This window comes from Amyelois transitella, chromosome 16, assembly GCF_032362555.1.
Source record: "Amyelois transitella isolate CPQ chromosome 16, ilAmyTran1.1, whole genome shotgun sequence".
NCBI lineage: Eukaryota > Metazoa > Arthropoda > Insecta > Lepidoptera > Pyralidae > Amyelois > Amyelois transitella.
Genome location: NC_083519.1, coordinates 5,816,565 through 5,839,082, shown reverse-complemented (window position 1 = coordinate 5,839,082; position 22,518 = coordinate 5,816,565). Strand labels below are relative to the sequence as shown.

The following is a 22,518-nucleotide window of genomic DNA, read 5'->3' as shown; positions in this document are numbered from 1 at the left end:
CCCCTGAGGCATTGCTTTTTTTCGGGATAAAATGCAGTTTTTTGTGAAATAGGAACAAAGACTTGTGTCTTAGTCCTTACAACTTTAACTTAATAATATTAGTAGGATAGGATTCTTTTACAGTAGAAAAAAAAAGTCTGCTACTGCTGTGTGGTTTTTTAATTTCATTTTCTTCATTTTCAAAGTCTATAGGATATACAATGCTCTTGTTACTGTATTATTCCATGGATATCAATGCCAGTGCCACCTTTTAGTATATACTACAAAATATGTAAAAAATAAAATACATACAAAAAATCTAATCTATCCATGTAAGAGAAAACTGTTTTTATTTGCTTATTGGTTGATATTGTGTTACACAAAATTTGAATTATTCCAGCCAAAGATTTCAGCCAAACAATTCTACCAACACTTATTTATCTCAATTCTGTATCAATTAACATGGATATGATAAACCAGAATAAGAGGCCTTTGTTTTCCAGTATGCTGCTATAGTGAATGAAGTTTGATTTGCTGCTCTTGTCCTAATTAAACCAAAACTTGCTCTATAGATGTGCACACTTTAAATATGGTGAGGCAAACAAAACCTTGTTTTGTTGAAATTACTTATTAAATTTGTATGTTGTTATCTCAATGCCACAATATGGCTATGATATCATTTTGGTGTCATTTCTCAACTAGACTAGGGTATAATCATTCATTGACACTAATATCATGGTATGAGCATGGTTCAGTTCCATAATAGTTCCTGTGAGGACAAATTTAAACCATTGGAAATTGTCAGGTGCAAAAACGTCAGTCAATTCTTAAATAACTGATTACATAGGCAAGCCTGACTGAGAATATTTTGTTGACAAGTGACAGGTCGCTAACCCATCGCTTAAAAGAAGTATTCCAGGTTTATAAGCCTATCCCTTTGTTCTATAATTTGTACAACAAATCATAAAGTGTAATCCCAGTTTCTAATAGAAAACCATTAAAATTCATTATGTGTGTCAAATAAAGTAAAGGAATGAAATCATACTAATCAGCTGGTATTTAATAATCTCATAATTTTATCGTACACTTTTGCGTGACAATTCATAATTTGCTTTTGTTATATTCATCGTAGTCCTTATCTCACAAGGATTATGATTGTTTACAATTTGATAAAGACCTAAAAATTCATTTTATTTTGGTCCAGCGAGGCATTAGAAAAACGTAGTGATTACATACTCTTTCGTATTCGAATATTCTTTCGTTAATAATTTTCTTCAACAGTGTCTCTTAATCAGCGCCGATTTCTCTCTTGATCGCCCCTCTTGAGAGCTCCTAAGCTTTTTTCTGAATGCTCTGAACTGTTGTTCAATGCACCATCAATCTTTGTTATGTTTATCGTTTTTCGATATTTCGTCTAATGTCTGGGCCATCAAATTCAAATTCTATATTTTCTAAGCAACACTTAGTAAAACATAAATTGTCCCTTAACGGGTAGACGGAACCAAAAATCTCGAGAAGATTGAAAGGCCACAGTATACACTAGTACGAACTTAAATGCTCGGAAGGAAAACAGGTTCCGTTTATAGTTTCGTTATGATGAAGAAAAACTCACAATCAAAGATGTTTTAGGTTTAAGTTCAGAATGGAAATGATGTCATAATATATCTAATTGAGGGATTTCTTGTGATCTCATAGTGGTGTCTATGCCTAGATTAGATTACACGTGATGAGTTCACATGAACGTAACTAAAGACTTGTATTAAAACTTCGTAAACAACAACAAAGTACAACGACAAAGTGAAGCTTAATAAAAATCCGCCTGAGTCGGACCCTCCATCTGCTTTGCTATACAATTGCTTTAATTAGTTTTTACTGTTCAATTGCTAGATGAGGGTTCATGGCCATAAATTTACTTGTACTTCTGCTTTACATCAGGTTATTGTTGGAACACTTAAGCATTTGATTATGCGCTCTAAAATAAAGCTTAGAACAATGCCATTTCACGTTTATTTTAAATTATAGAATGGTATTTTATTTATTAATCTTAATTGCATAATGCGAAAAGGCCGCCTTTTGCACAAGTAGGTATTTATGTTATTATTTTTATTTCGTTGTTATAAAACTTGTACAATAAATTGAATTCTACTCTATTCTAAAATCTATTGAAAACGTTGAGTTATCGCTGTATAGATTCATCCCTGGCAGAAGGCAGGTCATTCACATAACCCTCACAACTTTCAAAATCCACCGTCATATCGAAATATAATCGTCAATACCTATTGGTACGAAAATCAATACAGGGTGTCCTTAAAATAGAGGCAGCTCGGTGCAGCGGGCGGTTTGTGAATTATCCGATAGTTGCATGAAGAGCACTCCGTGAGAGTCGCGACGCGGGGGGTCTTCTATTTATAGTCGACACCCTGGCCACTCAATTAGCAGGGCTTAAACATACTCCTATATTTGGGCTGTTTTTACTGTCTCGTTTGTGTTCGTTATGAAAAAAGCAAAAGCAGGGTTAGATACGTGCTAAGTATAGCTGTAAATAATGGATGGATAATGAATAAATATCAGTACAACCTATATTTGATATGATATGGCTTTTTTCTTGGTGAGTTAAAAAAAGCTTACGACTGCCTGTTTGCGCTCTCTTTTTATCAATTTGCAATCAAATGCCCTTTATATGTATTTGTGAAGACCCCAAGCGTTGCTGTCTTTTATTAGAAATGAAGAACATTGGGTAATATTCGCTGCAATAGTCTTTACAATATTGAAGTCCAAATGGTTTGTTTCAATAAACAATCGAGGAACCAATTCTCAAGACTAAACGCTCAAGACTAAACGCCAGATGGCTTGCACTTGACCGGGATTTTTATCAACTTTGAACACGCGAGATACAACAGCATAACCTCAAATGAATTGACAAGAAATTATAATCATTTACTAGACAGTTACATGGACGTCCTGTCCTTGTAAATATTTATTCTTAGGATCGAGAATTAGCTGTTAGTTTAAGAATTTGAATCAATAGATCCTTTATACTAATGAAGAGCGTAACCCTCTTTATCCACGTATCACTCTTATCTTATCCTAAATATTTCTTATTGCGACAAGTGATTTGGATGAGCATTGTTTTTCTTGAAAGGTCGGTCTGTTGGTGAATTTCCTTAACTAACACGTCGCTGGGGCAGGTTTGTAATACCTAATAGGAAAATTTGGTCTGTTGCCAGCGTTCACCTGCAAAATGTAAAAAAATATATTCGATGACTGCGCAAACATTCGCTTTAAATAATAGATGTTTATCTGGAACATTGCAATCGTTTCGCTCGCCAGCGTAGAGTAAATTTTGTGCACTGCGGAATTCACAATAGGAACTCGCACCAATTTAATTCAACTAAAATGGGTTTTTAAGCTGTACCTGCTATCGGAGCTGATTATGTGTGTATTTTTATATCTTGTTGTGAACCGGTTCAAGTGTAAAATACTTCTTTTTATAATTTTTAAGACCCAAAACAATAAACCATTCATAAAAATAGTTATTTTCTTGAGGTAACAATGTCAATGGAAATCTAAATTAATCGCAGGCAACCAGTTGTTCGAAAATATATAATAATAAAACATTAAGGTCGTAAAAATATGAAAAAAGTTGGGGAGCATTCACATCAATATTTTATCAAAGGCTTTTACCTAACATGTGGGCCGAAAATAAAACAATTTTCATTCGACTAACAAGGGACTCGCTCCATGAATACATAATAAACTGTTCAAACTAAGCTTAAATTCACGTAGTTACAAAATATTGAGGTAGGAATATAGCATTTACGTTTATCCGTTCACATTTAAATAAATACTTGAATTTCTGCTTGATTTCATTGTTCACAAGGGTGTAGGAAGGTTTAATTTTCGATAAAACCCGGATATTGAGTAGGTAAATTTACAAAATTCTCTGATGCAACTTCCAATATCTACATATGTGCTGGTAGATTCGTAAAAATGAATGTAAAATAATATATTTGTTTATATGATTTTAAAACCTCATAATGTTACTTTTGCATAGAAAATAAACTTTTCCTGTACCTGATTAGGAACACGAGATGGATTTATTGCAAAATTATGATTTTTATAGTTGATTCAAATTATAACTACCTAATTAAAACGCGAACAACAACAACAAACAGCAAATTTAATTTTGAAAGTTGTTCAATAATTGCCTTCTTAGAATTTAGTTGGTAGTAGTAGAAAATAAACATGAATTATTTCATTATAAAAGATGCGAATGTTGTACAGATAGCCACAGGATATTGTAAATAATTGATCAACTTGTTCCTGGTACACTGATACCGATATCTGTCTGCTCAAAGTTTGAGGTAGTTAGGGCCTGAGGCTCGTTGCTACATACAAAATGGAATTAGTTGCTAAGTTTCAATTTAGTTGCCCCTTTGACATGGTTTTGCTACCGATTTAATTAACAAACACCTGTGAAATTGTAATGGAAGATTCTTGATCAAAAGTTCAAGTTAATTCATTCACGAAATTTAAAATACCGTAATCGTGTAAATCTATAGATGTTGTATAAAGTGACTTATTGTTGTAGTCTTATTTACTCAAAAATATAATAAATAACTTCATTAAATTTTCAAGCCTAAATATTCTAGTTCCTAACCCGATTTTCTGAAAATCTAGGCTGCTGCAGAGTCCTTGCCGGCAGACAGGCGGGCGCCAAGAGTCGCCAGATTATTGTGTCAAGCCTATTCCACCCCCGCATTTCTTCCTAATGGGAGCACGTTTTGGCTCATCAGACGCTTCATGACCTAGTAACTTACTAAGAAACATCATGGACCAACTATGAAATGCAAATAAGTCCTATATGATCACTAATCACAGTGCTGTATCAGGAGTTTACCAATATAAACTAGTCAATTATGATCACTAATCACAGTGCTGTATGAGGAGTTTACCAATATAAACTAGTCAATTTCATTGCTGGGAAATTGATATTGAATTGCTCCGAGTACAATATCACGCGATTTGGTTGCAAATAATTTAATCAATCATAATAATCGAATTTGCTAGTTTTTTTATTATTAAGGCATATTCTATCATTGATCGTAGCCTTACTTGGAAAGTATCAGCATTCTGCTTTCAGAAGACTCCAAGCGAACAACTTCTTGACAATGTAAAAATGTAAACGAGATTGATGAGACAACACATACGGTCCATAAAAATGTCTTAAACATAAAATCAATTTTAGACCAGTATTTTTCATTCTGGCATTCTTTCAAATCGAACCCGAGATTATGCGAATCGGAGTTCAGATCGCTACTACTGCGCCAATGATATGATACTCGTGTAGAATAAAACCGGGGGTGAGTGAGGTGAGGGGGCTACTTCGGAGGCATCCGACTGAGGAGGGTTCGCGACCCACATCGGAACCGCCATTAAAAGAACGATTTGCGCCCCTGACACATTGACTCACATTCGGATAGCTCGACCCGTTAAACGCGTCGGGGGCTAACCAATTTTTGGGTTCTATTTTTTCAAAGGGATAACATTAAAAATACGTTATTCATTTCCCTATGATTTAAATAAGCATCGTTCATTCAACTTCTTATTTATGGAGAACCGCTCATCTGTACAATCAAATTTCAGTTGATGCTGATATCGATATCTTTAATTTTAACTTTCCTAAATTGAGGCGGATTCTTATACAATTCTTCTTTCCAAGCGATTTTGTCGATGGCTCACCAAAAATGAGTTTCTCAATACTATTTTTTATTAAGACTGTTGATGGAATCAAGGTCTTTTAAATACATAAGTAGATGTTAACTTAGTCGAGCGAGTTAAGGTTAGTGCGTTGTTGTTCAGTGTTTAAACATTGATAATTTGTTTTTATTTCTGTATCAGTAGAATATCTGTAATTGACCATTTGTTTCATAAACATGCGCTAGTTTTTTTGTAAACGGTTGTTGGTCTTCCAAATAAATAAAATAAAACATAGGCTCATATACTTCAATATTACTATATGACATTACTGTTTCCTGCAGCTTCACTCACTTCGAAATATTGCGAGGAGAAATTAACTTTTTGAATGGCATGGCATATATGCCAAATTTAAATAGTAGTACTAAGCTAGAGCAGACAGTAGGATTTTAATATCTGCAAAGGACTCGTCCTTCGGTGTTCAACAGTAGGCAGGCATCTGGGATGCGCGCGCATGCTCTTCGATCCAACCATCCTCGTTTCAATGAAACGATTGGTCACTCTCAGGTAGGTCGGCGTCACGTGTGTACTGACCTTTACGGCTTTATGTTTGACATACTTTGTCCTATTACGATGACAGATCACATAATAAACTAAATAACATTGTCGCTGTATTATAAAAGGCATTCTGATTAATGTGTCCTGAGAATCTTTCTTAGATTGCCTCGGATCTCTGTCTTCTCCGTAAGGGATAAAGGCATGAAATATGATCGGACCATAACGAAATATTCCGCTTTTTTTAAATTAATTTTATTGCGCCGGCGGTCAATAACTTTGATAAATGTTTAATCAGTTCTAAAGATAATAAGCGTGTATATAAGGCCAATGACCATAATAAATTATTTTCTTCCATACACATTACGATTAATTAATATAATAGCTACCATAAAAAGTAAATGCAATTATACTAATTTATTATTTCTGTTTGTGTAAATGCTAAAGGGAATATGACACACATTAACATAACAATGGAGTTTTCCAGCCTTGTGGCGAATTATTCTGTCTACGAAGAGGTGTGTGATTACCGCATACAAAAATCAGCAAAAAGTCTTTGGTTATTATTAGTACGTTAAGTTAGCGCTATTTATTCTATCATTAAATTAAACACTGACTAATGATACTTCATTCGAAATAGGTCTCGTTTGAAATTGGAAGTATTCAAAATGAGAAGTGACGTAGATTTATTTGCAGCTACAAAAATACGTTTTTTAAAAACAAAATTATATTTTACTACAGTTTTGATATCTGTGTACGTAATGTACGAAACAGTCGAACGAAATAAAAATGATAACGCTGATAACAATGTTATTATTGGAGACTTATTTTGTATTCAATATGTCCTGTCGTACTAATTAACTTTGTATTTTTGGCAACGAAATCTAATAAAGACCTTTCAGATTTAGCCCTAGGCAGTATTGGCGTAGAAATAAAAGCTGGTGGGCGGGCGCCGCAGTTGTGGGCGGGTTGAGTTTAGTTTTTCTCTGCGTTTATTCTCTAAATAAACCTTTTTTTAACTTTCCGCTGGTAATCATGTGTACCACCAACCTGTGTGAATGTTATATCAGGAGGGATAAGATTAATAACTACGAAATATGTTTGCTATAATTATATTATATGGAAACTAAATACTCATATTTAAATTACAAATGTAACTTCCTGTTTTTTTTTTCTTGTTTCTTACCGTAAACGCGTCGGTTAAATATACCATATCTGTATGTACGTAATTTATTAAATAGTCATTGGTACTCGTGGTGGAACTCAAACCCAAAACTTTAGCACGGCTCTACGTTACGTGTTGTGTTGTTATGTTAACGATTCTGATACATTACAAGATATATGTAGAAATTTTCTATAAGACTTTCGAAAGCAAGAAAGGAATTTTCATTCGATATTAAGTTCGTACTCAGAAAAAGGGGGCGTCACTTTACTGTAATTACTGTGATGTCATTTTTCACACACACATTACTCGGAAACAAATCTTTGCATTAAAGGCGACAAAAACATCGATTACATAAAGGTTACGGCACGAAGCGGAAACGCGATTATAGCACGAATTCATGTTTCTAACTTTTATGTTACGTGCTCATTGTAATTCTAGTAATTTCACGGTTTGTACTGCCAGTGTTAAGACTAAATAATTCGCCGAATGTTCCAAATCCATATATTGATAGTGTCAGTATTCTTCTTTACTGCTTTCGCGTAATAGCGGGTTAAAATAATATATTATTTTCCGTCTTTTGCCCTATCACTATTGCCCACTCTTGTAACTGTTACTCCCTCAGCTGTCGTCATTATAAATAGTTAATCTTTCTCTCTCTTTTCTTTGCGTGTTCCCTCTCCACAAGGTATGCCTTGGGGCTTAAATCCACTTTCAAACATTTATCTTTCCACTTGGTCCAGGCTGCAGCGTCTTCTGCTTTAAGACTTTAATGACGTGATAAATGAAATTAAACATAATAGTCGCATTTTTAATTTCGGCTTAAGTAAATTGACAAATATTTATTTGGTAATTGTTACTTTGCAAGGGACGGCGGCTTTCACCATTATTGAACATTGTACAATGAAATCGGGCCCGTGGGTGGGAATCGTGGTTAAATTAGTAAATGTTTTGTCGCCTGATAACTTGTAACTGCTTTTTGTTCTCAACCAAATCCAAATATAATCTTTTCTTTATTGTAAAAGGAGAAATTCTAAAGCCTCGTTATTATTGAGTACAGTATTAAAGAGGATTATTACTTAATGTAATTAATTTACACTTTCATGTGGTACCTTCGATCACCTCTACATACCTTGCGGTGTAGACAGAGCCAACAGTTTTGAAAAGACTAATAGACCATGTTCAGCTAGCACATCGCGTAAAAGAAAATACCAAGTTTATTCCTAAGCCGCCTTTTACGACATCCATGGGAGATGAGTGGTCCTATTCTTTTTCTATTGGTGCCGGGAACCACACGGCGTAAAAGAAAACGAAAGTAACAAATGTAGAAAATCTCCTTTTCGCCCAGTACTTTAAAATTTAACACAGAAGTTCGAATTAAAAACTTCCGGGTGGTCGGGAAACAAATCCATTTTAGCTGCGAACAAAGTTAGCAGGAACGCTAATGTGTCATCATTCGTGGTCGTCGTGGGTTACACGGCAAAATAAAATAACACCCAAGGCATATCTCAGCCTTTTTTACGAGCTGGCCACCTAAACGAGTCAGTTCATAAATAATTCTTTACATCACGTCCCGCCAAGCCTTGTTGTACATTCTGGGAAGGCGGTTACTTTCATGACCTTATTGTCCCGTCTCTCGATTTATTAGGTGGGTTACGTAAAGGTTTAACAAATTCCTAATTTTGCGATAGTAATTCCTTTTAAGATTAACCATGTTAAAATAATATCAATAAAAGTATTTCATATTGGGTAGATTGAGTGATATTGTATTACCAATAAATTCTAGAAAAGAAGGCAAATTAGGAACTCATGTATTTTCATGTAATCATAAGAACATATTTCTTTCTACTCGTGCATGCGATGCACGGTTTCATTTTGAAAATTTGTGCAAGTGGACATTTAATATTTTTTTGTACTAAATCATCAAAATATCATCAGATTTCAACAAGTATAAAATGATTTCGAAAAATTGTATGTAAGAAGTGGATTGGTATTGGATTCACGTGTGAGGGGCGAGGCTGCGCGCGCACGTCTACGCCGGCGTAGCGCTACGAGCGGTTAGTCTTGTCCAAGCTACGACAACTATCGACTGCTACGCCGTAGCCCAGCGGAAAGTGTACTTTACTGTCAAAGTGTTTTGTGTCATTGTGGTCTCAGGGGACTGAAACTTGCAAGGAAGTAAAAAATAAAAAATAATAATACAACAGGTGACGCTTTATTTTATCTCTTGACTTTATATAGGTAGATATGAAGGCAATATTGATGTCGTAACGTTACGTGGGATGATTGTCTTGCGTATTCGTAAAATCTTCTTTCCTATTAGTGCTGCAATATTGAGAAACCTTAAAATATCTTCCAGTATGCAGTAATGTAGTTATTCACATTATCTAACTAGATGTCGAGCGTATTGATGTAACAACTAAAAGCTAACTCAAATTGAAGTTGTATTTAAAATGAAACCTTTCTTCGTTTTCTATTTAACCGAGTTAATGGTGATCTTTATAATATTGATTATATTTCTGTTCTATTTCAATACTCTATAAATATCTTACCTTAGGGAATAGATATGCAAATACGAACGACATAGCGAATGATATTTTAAGGCTTGACCTTTGATATTCCGAGATCTGCTGAAATTACTCTACGAAATGCTTTTACGAATGGCTCATGTACTTCATGAGTAGTTACCTAGTTCAAGCAAAGAGAAAATATAGTAGGTTTTTGAGATAATATCAAAATGAAGGTTTATTGGGGTTAAAATGTGATTATATGTATGTTAAGGGTGGTTTAGTTAATTAAAAATTAAATATTATTTTTTTATTTAAATAGAAAAATATTAATTGAATATGAATTATTTTTTCCTTTCATTAATATCTAAAGCAACTAAGTAATTTATTACCAAATTCCCCTTATAATTACAAGTTTCCGAACGTGGCCTATCAGTCTTTTCAAGACGATTGGCTTTGTCTACACCGCAAGGGATATAGACGTGATTATGTCTATGTATAACAAGTTACCACAAATTTTCTTCAAAACCTTTGCGATTACATATCAAAAAGAACGGAACCTTTTAATTTTTGCACTTTAAATAAATTACTAGTTAATTAACGAATCCTTATTTTGACATTTTGCTACAAGTTTCATCGGGAGGAAAGAGAATAATAATAAGATATTCTCGTATACGGGACAAATTACACAGATTGAGTAAGCTTCGAAATTAGTTTGAGACTGTGTTATTGTTAGAAATATGGAATTAACTTTTCCCCTATGCCTACATCTACTTTCTTCTTAATCGGTCACTCATTACTGAGTAGTGTTACTCATCTCATCTGCGATTCGTCGCTTTGCACCAAGCGCGGCCCTGATCGATTCTAACCTATCAGAGATCTGATCAGACCACCGCTTTGGACTGCGGCCTCTAGGACTTTTTCCCTCTACCTTTCCCGTCACCATCAGACGTTCGAAGTTCCAATGATCGTCTCCAATAACATGGTCAAAGTACCGCACTATAGGGTTTACACCCTAGGTTGTCGAAAGTCGATGAGCCTACTTCTTACGTTACGCTAAAAGTTTAGCTATAAAACACTTATTACCAATTGAGTTTCATACTTTGTAATACATTCTCGTCTATCTTATTTAAGATAAATTTTTGTACCATGATTATCTTAGTTCACTATTTTATAATTTATATTGTTTTTCTTTCATCTGACTGTAAAAACTATCAAGGTAACTTAAAGCGATCATACCAAGACAAGGGACTACATTCCACTTGCCATGATCCTTGCTTACTTCCGACCGACAAGCTTCGTTCGTTTAGGGTTTTTATAGAGTAGGTAAAGTTTTTGGTGGAATAGAAAAAATGGAATGTTAATACAATTTTCTTTTCCATTTGCTGTTATTTTCGTCGTATTGCACTAAATCTGCGATTCGTTAATGTCAATCTAGGTACGAATAATACCGAAGTTCGCTATCTCTACGACTTGGTTTTTTATTAAATTATATGTATATCTATGATAAGAATAAAATATAAAGTAACACTTGGTTACGATTTGAGAGATACCTACCAAGTTATCGAGAGGTACTATGATATCAAGATGTTCACTTAAATGATGTCGATAGTATGCTACGAGTACAAAAATAAAGAATCATATTTCATGATTCTATTATATATTTTGCTTCCTATTAAAATACAAATTTGTCTTTAAATAGCTTCAGTCAAGTATACTTAAATCATACATACATATATTCACGTATATATTCCTTGCGGGATAGACAGAGCCAACAGTCTTGAAAAGTCTGATAGGCCACGTTCAGCTGTTTGGCTTTATGATGGAATTGAGATTCAAATAGTGACAGGTTGCTAGCCCATCGCTAAAAAGAAGATTCCCAAGTTTATAAGCCTATCCATTAGTCGCCTTTTACGGCATCCATGGGAACGAGATGGAGTGGTCCTATTCTTTTTTTTTATTTATTTATACTTAAATACATTAAAAAAAAGACAATGTGAGAGCTGTAAAAAGTTAGACTTCAATATTATCTGGATTGTGTACAAAAAAATGTTTTGTACATATTGTTTAGCTACGGAGGACGAATTATTTTTATAACTTTTGTACTAATACGCATTTTGCAGATATGTGATTTCATAAAAATTCATTGTTATCATCGCTCCGAAGTCAGAACAGATTGATACGGCTTGTTCGCCTGGAAAAATTAACAGATCATTGGCACGTCGCTAATACTGTGATTGTCTGTGATATTCGTATGGCTATTATTCTTCTTATTGTATGTATCAGTTTAGGAGAAAAAACTGTTCATCGTAGTATTTGGTCAAATAATTTGTTTATAAATATCTCACATGCCTAGCACAAATCTTGGAAGTAACCATTTGACAGGCATGTAGCCGAAAATTAAAAACACTTGTTCGTTAACATACAGTAAGCGTGTACCTTTATACATTTTACGATCTGCCTTTTCCTCTACAAACCTCTAAAAATATAATTTCCACAAGGTATGAATGAATGTTACCACTATGTCGGAAATTTCTTTTAAACCGCGGAATCCTAAAAAGTGCCATAATGCCTATTGCACACGGTGAGAGCTCATGAAAAGCAACTGCAATAGTAATCAGACTAATGATAATGGCATAAAACATGTGTGTGTAATTGTAATATGTGATTCTGTCCTTTTTTATTTCAAATGGAGCAATAATGCGAAGTCCGTTTGATTTTTTTTCTCTTTACGCAGTATTTACTGAGCCAATATTTTAGAAATATTGCGTCTAAATAATTAAGAAGTCTGGAGACAAACATAGGGTACCTTTATACCAGTAAAAACAATAGTTCTGAGATTTGCGAAACCTGTATTTTTTTTAGATGGCGTTAAATTCACGCGTATCGGTGGCGCTAAATTCACGCGTGTAGGCTTCTGCTTCGGCTAAATCCTGAGATCTCTCTTTTTTGATTGCCCATAATAGTTGCACCCTGAGTTATTACGAGTACACTTCAGAGCCCGAGATCCGCTAAAAAACAAGCGGAATAAATGCTGCGATTGCATTAGTCAAACATTATAGATGTCGATCATCCCTAATCCATTAACGCATTCAGGGGTAATTGTTCATATTGTTTGGAGGCATTACGTAATGGTAGTTGAGCGTGCGACCGCATCGATCCCCTCACATGGCACGGTGCCAATAACAAACTCTGCACCCTACATTACAGCTGTACAAGAACTTGCGCCCGTACATAAACTTTGGTATTAAAACCGTTTATTACCGTTAAGAACCACAGCACTTTGAGTTGTTTCAAACTTGAAATTGGAACTAGAAAAATCTTCTCTATATATCTGATCTATAAGTTTCAGTATTGTTATGTATTTGAATATTTATTTCAAAACCTTTATCTTTTCAGGTCAATTTTACTACAAAGCATTAAACTGAGGTATCAATCATGGCGTTTGCTGGACTTAAGAAACAAATCAACAAAGCTAATCAGGTAAGATTAGTTTTCATTTCTTTTTGGTAGCCTCGTAGATCATAAAAGGTATTCAACAGGTCATCATCAGCATACCTTTTCATGAGACAAACAAATAGCAGATTGCTGTAACTATAAGTTTGCGCATAGTTAGAGAAATCTATTGACAATAAGAAGTTGGTGAAAATGTTTTTTCATTTGTACACTTCTTAAAATTGTTTTTAGTATTCGTAGGGTTCATTAGTAGTAAATTTTTGAGTGTTAATTTATCCTTTAGCCAACAAACAGTGTGATTCCATCTAGCATTACGTTTTCATGGAAGTTTCCCAAAGTAGTCTTGGTAATAAACAGCAAAGTTTCAACCCCGCTAGAAAGTTTTAAGATTAGGCCGCTGTCTCTGAAGAAATCATTATCGAAGCTCCGATATTAAATTTGTTCATTCAAGCGATCTGCTGGCTAGGTAGAAAATCTGTAATCCTATTGATCTCCAAAGAATTTATAAGAATTATTTTATGAAGCGTTGACTATATATACGCAAGTATAGTAGATGAAAATGTATAAAATAAGCATTTGAATAAGAATTATATATTATTTCAAATAGTATTTTAAAGCACCTAGAGATTATGGACATATTTTAAATCTTCTAAATTCAAATGAAAATCGCTTTCATCATTAAACTTACTAGGTACATGCTCTCACTCACAATTCACCCTAACTTTTTACGTTTACAGAAGATCTTTTTAGGGCGTTGACTTCTTTTAAACCATATTGTTGGTTAATTTGAATATTTCCTTATACCAATCATGAATACAAGTGCCCTTTAATTTTCACGTCATCTTATTTCATTTACTTACGCCTAAATTGTAAGAGAGCGGTAAGTAATTTGAAAGTCTCTGGAACGATCTTTGTTAACCCTTAACTATCCTTAGGAGTCAATTCACATCGAGACGATAAAGTATTATTTAAATATATCGCGTATCATCACCCGAAGATATTCAGCTGGGCAGGCCTACGCAAAACACTATTGTTGAATCATTTCAATATCTTTATGAACATAACAATAATGCGACGATATAATTTTCAATTAACGAAATGGAGCGCGCTGATCCATTATCCACAACCTCAATCCAGAAGTTCAGACTGCTTTGATGGTGTAGTTAAATTAATCCGTTACGTAGGGTCGGTCGTGCTTCCTCTCTGAAATACTACTTTACTGTATCCTTTTTATAAGAGGAATTATCGTGTGAAAAAAAAAACAATTTGAGATTCCCGGCACTAATAAAAAAAAAATGGACCACTCCATCTCTTTCCCTTGGATGGCGTAAAAGGCGACTTAAGGCTAGGCTTATAAACTTATGATTCTTTTTTTGGCGATGGGCTAGCAACCTATCAATATTTGTATCTCAATTCTTTCATTAAACCAAACAGCTGAACGTGCCTTATTAGTATTTCAAGACTGTTGGTTCTATCTACCCTGCAAGGGATATAAACGTGACTATATGTACGTATGTATAGTAGTAAAATATTTACCGAAAGGATCATAACGTTATAAAATTTCGATACGATGGAATTGGATCTGTTATTGTATTAAGATATTATCTGTGTTAAGATTTTTTGATAAGTAACATCAAAGCGGATGTCTGTTGTGCAGAGTTATCATGTTCTTTTATGTTCATCAGGAAATATTTCATTATTTATCCCGTATGCGAGAATTTTTAAATATTATTAAGTGATTTCAAATTAGTTACTTCGTAGACACCGTTGTTTTATCAGGAGATATTTAGAGGTATATATACGAACGTAACTTACTCTTTTTTGTTATATTTAATGACCTAAAGGGAGTAAGTTCTTCTAAGCTAACAAGCAGATCGGGACATGATTGATGGCAAAGTAATGCGAAGTCCATTACGACAGACCGTGCTTTATATTTTCTCCTCGCTGGCTCCCCACGGTTTTATAAATAGTAGTAGTTTCCGCTGTTGTAAACATATGGATTTTTTTGGTATAACAAGTGTATAATTTTTGTATGCAAAAACTGTTACCTTAAAGAGAAATAAAAGTAATGTTTCTGCATTGTAACGACAGACTTCTCAAAAATATCGTGATTATGTTTTGTATTCTGATGTTCACATGTTTTTGTTTGTGTCTACTAAAATATGTAAGGGGTGCCTAAGGAATCTTATCCCGCCGGAAAATTCTTTTATCGTGAATCTTGACTAGAGAAGGGTTGAAAAACGACGATTATCTTCGATCGGGTCGTAGCGTAGGGTCAACGGAATATCAACCTACCCAAATTTTCTGGAAATACGCCTTTATTACCGCGTTATAGAGTTCCATGCAGAGTAGATATGCGATTAACTGTACTTGTACACCCACCACCTCCCCGTTTAGGTGAATTGTCTACGTACCTTTATTTATTTATTGACCGACATTAATGATTTCTATATAAAACATGAAATATTTCTCGTAAGAATTAATAGCTTCATATTGTTTCAAATGCTCGTTCTTCATCAAAAGAAATATACTTATATTTTGTAAGAACGTTGAAGGGCAAACCGCCTCCTTGAGTTCGCTATTTAATTTGGTTTTCCTTTTTGCCAATGAAATAAGATGGCTCTTTCAAGCTTACAAATATTTATTAATAGGCTTTTAGCTTTTGCTGGCAACTTCGCCTACGTCAATATCGGTTTTTGTTTTATTTTATCCTTAATATTTTTAGTTCTAATGTTTTTGAATCAACGGTAGCCTATAAGCAATTATTCATTTTCTAATCATAACTAACAAAATCTTTACAAATTGTGACATACTTAACCTGTCTTTCACATTGAAAATATGTATATTGTATTTGTATTTATTATACTACTTAAATGTACATCAATTAGTTATGATTTATGAATTGTTTATCTCAAATTCGGGACTAATTATACGCCAACATGATCAGACCTTGAATAACGCCATTATAGCAATGACAAGTCCTCGGGCGCGGATGCACCATGGAACTGTGTGGGGCAGGGGTTGCGGCCGTGACCTCGTCCTATATCGGGAGATGTGCCCCAATTATCACGGCCTTCGCCAGCCGACAGGATTCTCTCTCGGGCTATACGTGATAAACTTTAAACTCTCTCGCAATGTTACGAATTAAAACGCTTTTAAGTAATATGATGTTTGTTATGTTGGTGCGAGATTTAATAGGGTTTTGCTTTTGAAGGTTTTTTAGTTAGAATGTTTAAGTTCATTAAGAATTTAATTAGAAACCTGTTAAAACACAATATGTATCAGGAGCGCGCATTGTGCGTTTTGTAGTTTTTTTAAAACATCTAGGCATTTTAGCTGAAATAATTTAAAACGTTGGTTAATAAAAGATCAATACCATACGAGTATGTATTGTATATACTGTATCCAATATAACTGAAATGAAAACAATCAGAAGGTTGACTCAGTTTGAGTCATTTCGTTATGCAAATATTAAAACATAACACAACAGTCAAACATAACAGTCGCATAATTAAGAGTGATACTAAGCATCTACGTGGAATGAAGTGTCAGCAAGCGAGCGCTGTTAACAAATTAATTAAAAGTAATTACAGGGACCTAATCGTGACGATTCACAGCCACTGGAGCCACAATATTACAATTTCGATTTTGTCGTAGTAAAAACCAGAGAGCGCATACCGGCCAAGGTTAGGTCGCGACCCTCGCCTTTGTTCGAACTGCCGCCCCGATACTTCGGAGCACCCCTTTATATGAAGTTTTTAAACGTAACGCTAATGCAATGCTCTAGCGTTTTACGTAAAGCCTTTCTCGTACAAAGAAAATTATTAAGTATTCTGATTGAATTTAAAAATATGTTAACATCTTAATTCCTTATAGGGCAGACTATGCTAGAACCTAAATGGTTCTGGCCTATGGTAATATATTTTTTCTATATTTATTCTCCAAAACCAACTTTGATCATAAACCATTAACAACCTGTTTATAGAAGGATCGAATCGAATAAGTATAATCTATAGTTTACACACTACAAAGTCGAAGCGGGATACTTGTATAGAATATAGGTAAAAGTTTGATTTAAAATACAAATTTATAACTTATAGGATAAGGAGAACTCAAAAGTATTCTAGGATACCAACAAAGTTTTTGAAATTCAATACCCCAACAAACAATATCTACATCAAAATATGAGACAATAGATATGTAAAATGTTACATATAATGAATTATTTTTTATTGCAGTATGTCACAGAGAAAATGGGCGGTGCCGAGGGCACGAAACTTGATTTGGATTTCGTGGAAATGGAAAGAGTAAGTAAATTTATATCAAATGTTTGTTTTAGACTTCACCTTGTTTACGAAGAAAACTTTGACGAGTTTTAATGACTCAGAAGAGTATCTATGCGAATCAAAGATTAAATTATTTGTTCGTGAACCAGAGAAATATGTTAATTATACTCTATCAGTATTTATTATTATTTATTTACTAGTTAGCAAATTTTATCAGTTGTGTATATATAGTAATAGTATAATAAATGCTAGAGAGTAAATAGGGAGTTTCTCGAAACATTTACTGTTTCCAACATTGTGATCACTTATATAAAAAGTAAGTGATAACTGCGAAACTCTACGAGCAGTATTTCATTCATAACATAAATAAAGATGAACTATTACCACTCTATTTAAATATATCATCTTTTGTTACAGAAAACAGATGTCACGTGCGAACTAGTGGAGGAGTTACAGACAAAGACAAAAGAGTTCCTGCAGCCGAACCCAAGTGCGCGAGCCAAAATGGCGGCCGTTAAAGGCATCAGCAAGCTGAGCGGGCAGGCCAAAAGCAACACGTACCCTCAGCCAGAGGGCGTGCTCGGAGACTGCATGCTCCACTACGGGAAGAAACTCGGAGAAGACACCGTATTCTGTATGTATAATTTCGATTTCGGTGGGCGAGCAACCTGTCACTTATTGAGTTTCAATTCCACCATTATCAACGTCTGTCGAAACTGTGTTAACGCGATTATTTAGGCTTTTTTAATCATAGATTTCCAGGTGCCTCTTGTTTTTGCTAAAAAAAAAGCCATTCCAGCCTACGGTGAGGAAAAACATCTTAAGGAAACCCGCACATCATGGCAATTGGATATGTAGCAATAAACCAATATCGGTTAGGTTCCAATGCAAAGGTTGCCGAAGTCAGACGAGAGTCGCTTCGTGTAAAAATCTGACTAACGCTATCCAGGATGGTCAATGACGCATCCCGGCTCTTCTTCAAAGAGGCGTGGATGTATGCCGGACTATCTTCGGAAGGAATAACAGATTATGACAGGGTTCATTTATTTGCAGTCTGAGCATCAATAAGTTTACTACAATGTGCTCACGAAACAAAGTTGTAGCAACTTTCTTCATAAGGACTTCTCGGTCCCTAGAGTTAGTCTTCGTAACTTTAGCACTTATTCCTAAAAGATAGAACTATCGAAAAGTACTTTTTGCTCTTACATCACACTAAGTCATAAATCTCCCTTTTTATTACGCGACTTTGGTGTTTTTAATCTACTCTTAATCTGGATCGCGGTACCTTGTCTAATTCTGTTAAGGTTGAATTTCTTTTATTCTCGGATCTTTTTTCTTAGGATGCCTCACTTAATTTGATTAAAAACACGATAAAGATACAGATGCTTGGAAGAGATACATACAATGGTCAAGTATTTTTTAACAAGGCGAGTTTCTTTGTGGTTTCAGTGGACATCTAATTAAAAAAATTGTAAGCCCTTAGTTTTGGAATATCAAATTAAAAATATTCTGAAACTTTAACCTAGTTACCTAACGTTTCCTTTATTCAAGACCTGAAGCTTTGTCTGCCACAAGTTTTGAAAAATGCATGTATTATTCACTTAATAAACGTTTTGCCGTGTGGTTCCCGGTACCAATACAAAAAAGAATAGGACCACTCCATCTCTTTCCCATGGATGTCGTAAAAGGCGACTAAGGGATAGGCTTACAAACTTGGGATTCTTTTTTAGGCGATGAGCTAGCAACCTGTCACTATTTGAATCTCAATTCTATCATTAAGCCAAATAGCTGAACGTGGCCATTCAGTCCTTTCAAGACTGTTGGCTCTGTCTACCCCGCAAGGGATATAGACGTGAACATATGTATGTATGTATGTATAAACGTTTCATTATATTTTTAATTATTCGTTTCATTAGATTTTGAATAAATTAATACTAAGAAGTCATTATTTTGTTAATAAATGTAACAAAATAATGTCTCCTCATATCTATTTAATTCTCAATTTGTCTCTTTTTCCATAACTGCGGGTTTACCAGCATATAAAGAAAAACATTGAGAGAAAAAATAACTTTTATATCTTCCTTTATTCATAACAAACATTTAAAAGCTTGTCTAACTTGTTTACAGCGCAATGCCTGATCGAGATGGGCGAGGCGCTGAAGCAAATCGCCGACGTGAAGTATTCCCTGGATGACAACATCAAGCAGAGCTTCTTGGAGCCACTGCATCAACTGCAAACTAAAGACCTCAAGGAAGTCATGGTAAGTCTTTAAAACGCAAAAACGACGGGGTGTTATAAGTTTGATGATTCTGTATGATATGAACCCAAAAGAATGAACTGATTTAGTAGTATTCCTTTCTATATTTGATAGAAATCGGTCGATGATAGCCGCAGCCAGGAAATGGAGGATTAAATATTTTGTCACAAATCATGGGCCTATACTACATAATAGGGCTTGGGTTATTAACATACTACATTCAACAAGATACACAATCCTATTAAAAATTGTTTAAAAAAAACATTCATCCGCCCGTTCAAAAATGTATTTTAATATATAACAACAAAGCACACAATCCGTAAATATATAACTGCTCATTCACAATTATTATACAATATGACAAATTTCAAATCCAATGTGGCTGACAATGACTAACTTTACAAATATATTTGTTTCCAGCATCACCGAAAGAAACTACAGGGGCGCAGGCTCGACTTCGACTGCAAACGACGTCGGCAAGCAAAAGGTTGTTATCTTAACCAATACCACGACACTACAAATTTATTTTACTCTTTCCTGCTTAGAAGTCTAATTTTGTCTTTTCTTATTTGTTTTATTTTGACGCCAAGGCCCAGGTAGGGTCAGCCCTTACATGAGTCCAAGTCACACTCCGAGGCAGGGTACGTGGGTGAAATGATTTAAACTCATGAGCTAGATACCTCATAAATGTTCACCCCATAGTAGGCTAACGCTATATATTCGATAACAAATCCTATAATATACCTTCGTTATTTACATGTTGTGATCCTGTACCGGGCCTGCTACGGACCTTATCATCTCACTTTAATCACTGCCTGATACATTCTTTTCAACGTTTGGTTTGTATGCACATTTTTTTTTTTTTTTTCAACATTTATTTGTTTTTTTTTTACTAAAATGTTTGACGTGCGTCGTTCTAAGGGCGTTCGTACATCAGGCTCTCAAATTCCAGACGATGAGATTCGGCAGGCGGAGGACAAGTTCGCGGAGTCGCTCACGCTGGCCCAGATTGGCATGTTCAACCTTCTTGATAACGATGTAAGTGAAATCCTGATTTCAAAGATTTGTACAGTTCTATCACTTTTATAAGTCGCATCGGCAATATTCGATGGCGTAAAATAGCGCAACCTACCGCCGAATAAAACCAAATGAAAAGTCAAAAAAATAAAGGCCTTATTACAAGTACATAAAATTTTTAATCTAAAATGTCTCTTGCTATCTCGCTCATAATAACGGACAGTTCAGTTAGCTGGTTCAAATGGTAACATCTGATAGGCTGATAGACTGGAAATTTTTATGCGCCGTACAAACATTGTACTTCTGCACAGGTAGGTACATCGATGTAGATAACTTTAATAAGTGGTACTACTGTGTTGTAACCCTCTGACTTTTTCGCTATGTGCCCGTGTAGGTGGAGCAGGTGGCACAACTTACCTTCTTCGCGGAGGGTCTGCTAGAATACCACCAGCAATGCACTGAAATTCTAAAAGGGCTAGTTTCCACGCTTATGGAGAAGTAAGTTAAAATATTATTAGTATTTTCAGTACATTCATTAAATACAATTGTTAATTTTGTCGGTATTTTCATACTCACAAGCGAAATTACCTCACAGGAAAGAGGAGGCTGTCAACCGTCCGAAGCTGGAGTTCGTACCCAAGACCCTGGCGGACCTGCACATCGAAGGCGTGCACGACCTAATGAATGGTAGGCGGTACGGTTCCACCCACAGCCTGTCCAGCTCCCGCAAGCCCCTCCCCCCCTCCTCGTCCGTCGGCGACCTGAGTAACGTAGACCCTTTCAAAGCCTGGGAAGCCCCGACGCCCCCCAAGTATCAAGGCATCGCCAGACACCCACCGCCGCCTGGGTTCAAACCGCACCCGGCGCCGAGGAGCCAGTTCAATGGGAGGGACCCCTGGGCAGGTGATTTAGGTTTTATTTGCTGGTTATTTTTGTGTTCCGTTTTGATTGTGGATTGCGAAGGGTTAGTGGTGGTTGGGCGTGAGGTGTCGGTTATTGATATGTTAATGTGGGTCGTTCCAATAAAATGCTTTGTAGTGCCTTCCATTGTAATTTTTACTGTTGTCAGTCTTGATTAACCTTTTAGCCGCCATGATGCACGGCAATAAAATGTGCCCCTAGCGCCAACACTATTATTTATGCCAAAACTTTAGAGTTGTGACACATCATTTCGATAAAACAATATGAGAATAAATAATTATATAGATTAAATATGAAATAAAACATTTTAAAGACTGAATTATAAGATTTTAAAGGCATTATAATGATTTGAATGCTAAATTAATCACCTGTGAAAAATACTTCGATACAAAATAATACATAAACAATACTATACCATAGACTAAAAATAATATAAAAATCTATTAAATATCGATTTACCCCATCCCTATGGTTGTATATATTCAACTGCGGCGCTTAATTAATGGAGAAACGGTGAAGTTGCTAGTGATTGCCAGTACCAGCTTTTCGATAAGTAATCTTATTGGAAGTTAAAATTATAGCTGTCTTTAAGTATATCTACGACTCTACGTGTATTGTAACGATTAGTTAATACTAAATTGTTTTTTTATATAAAAGTTAATAATTATTTAATTTACTTA

The 22,518-nt window shown here is 35.0% G+C and overlaps 1 protein-coding gene across 1 annotated transcript in view; it reads left to right on the top strand.

Annotated features, from left to right (window-relative positions):
- Positions 1-22,518, top strand: part of LOC106129629 (endophilin-A) — a 31,420-nt gene that overhangs the window by 1,447 nt on the left and 7,455 nt on the right. The window contains exons 2-9 of the mRNA XM_013328231.2: positions 13,300-13,383; positions 17,595-17,663; positions 18,060-18,276; positions 19,770-19,903; positions 20,321-20,387; positions 20,838-20,938; positions 21,312-21,415; positions 21,513-21,820. Of these exons, the coding sequence (XP_013183685.2) occupies positions 13,339-13,383; positions 17,595-17,663; positions 18,060-18,276; positions 19,770-19,903; positions 20,321-20,387; positions 20,838-20,938; positions 21,312-21,415; positions 21,513-21,820 (1,045 nt within the window). The 5' untranslated portion in view covers positions 13,300-13,338. The remainder of the gene's footprint in view (positions 1-13,299; positions 13,384-17,594; positions 17,664-18,059; positions 18,277-19,769; positions 19,904-20,320; positions 20,388-20,837; positions 20,939-21,311; positions 21,416-21,512; positions 21,821-22,518) is intronic.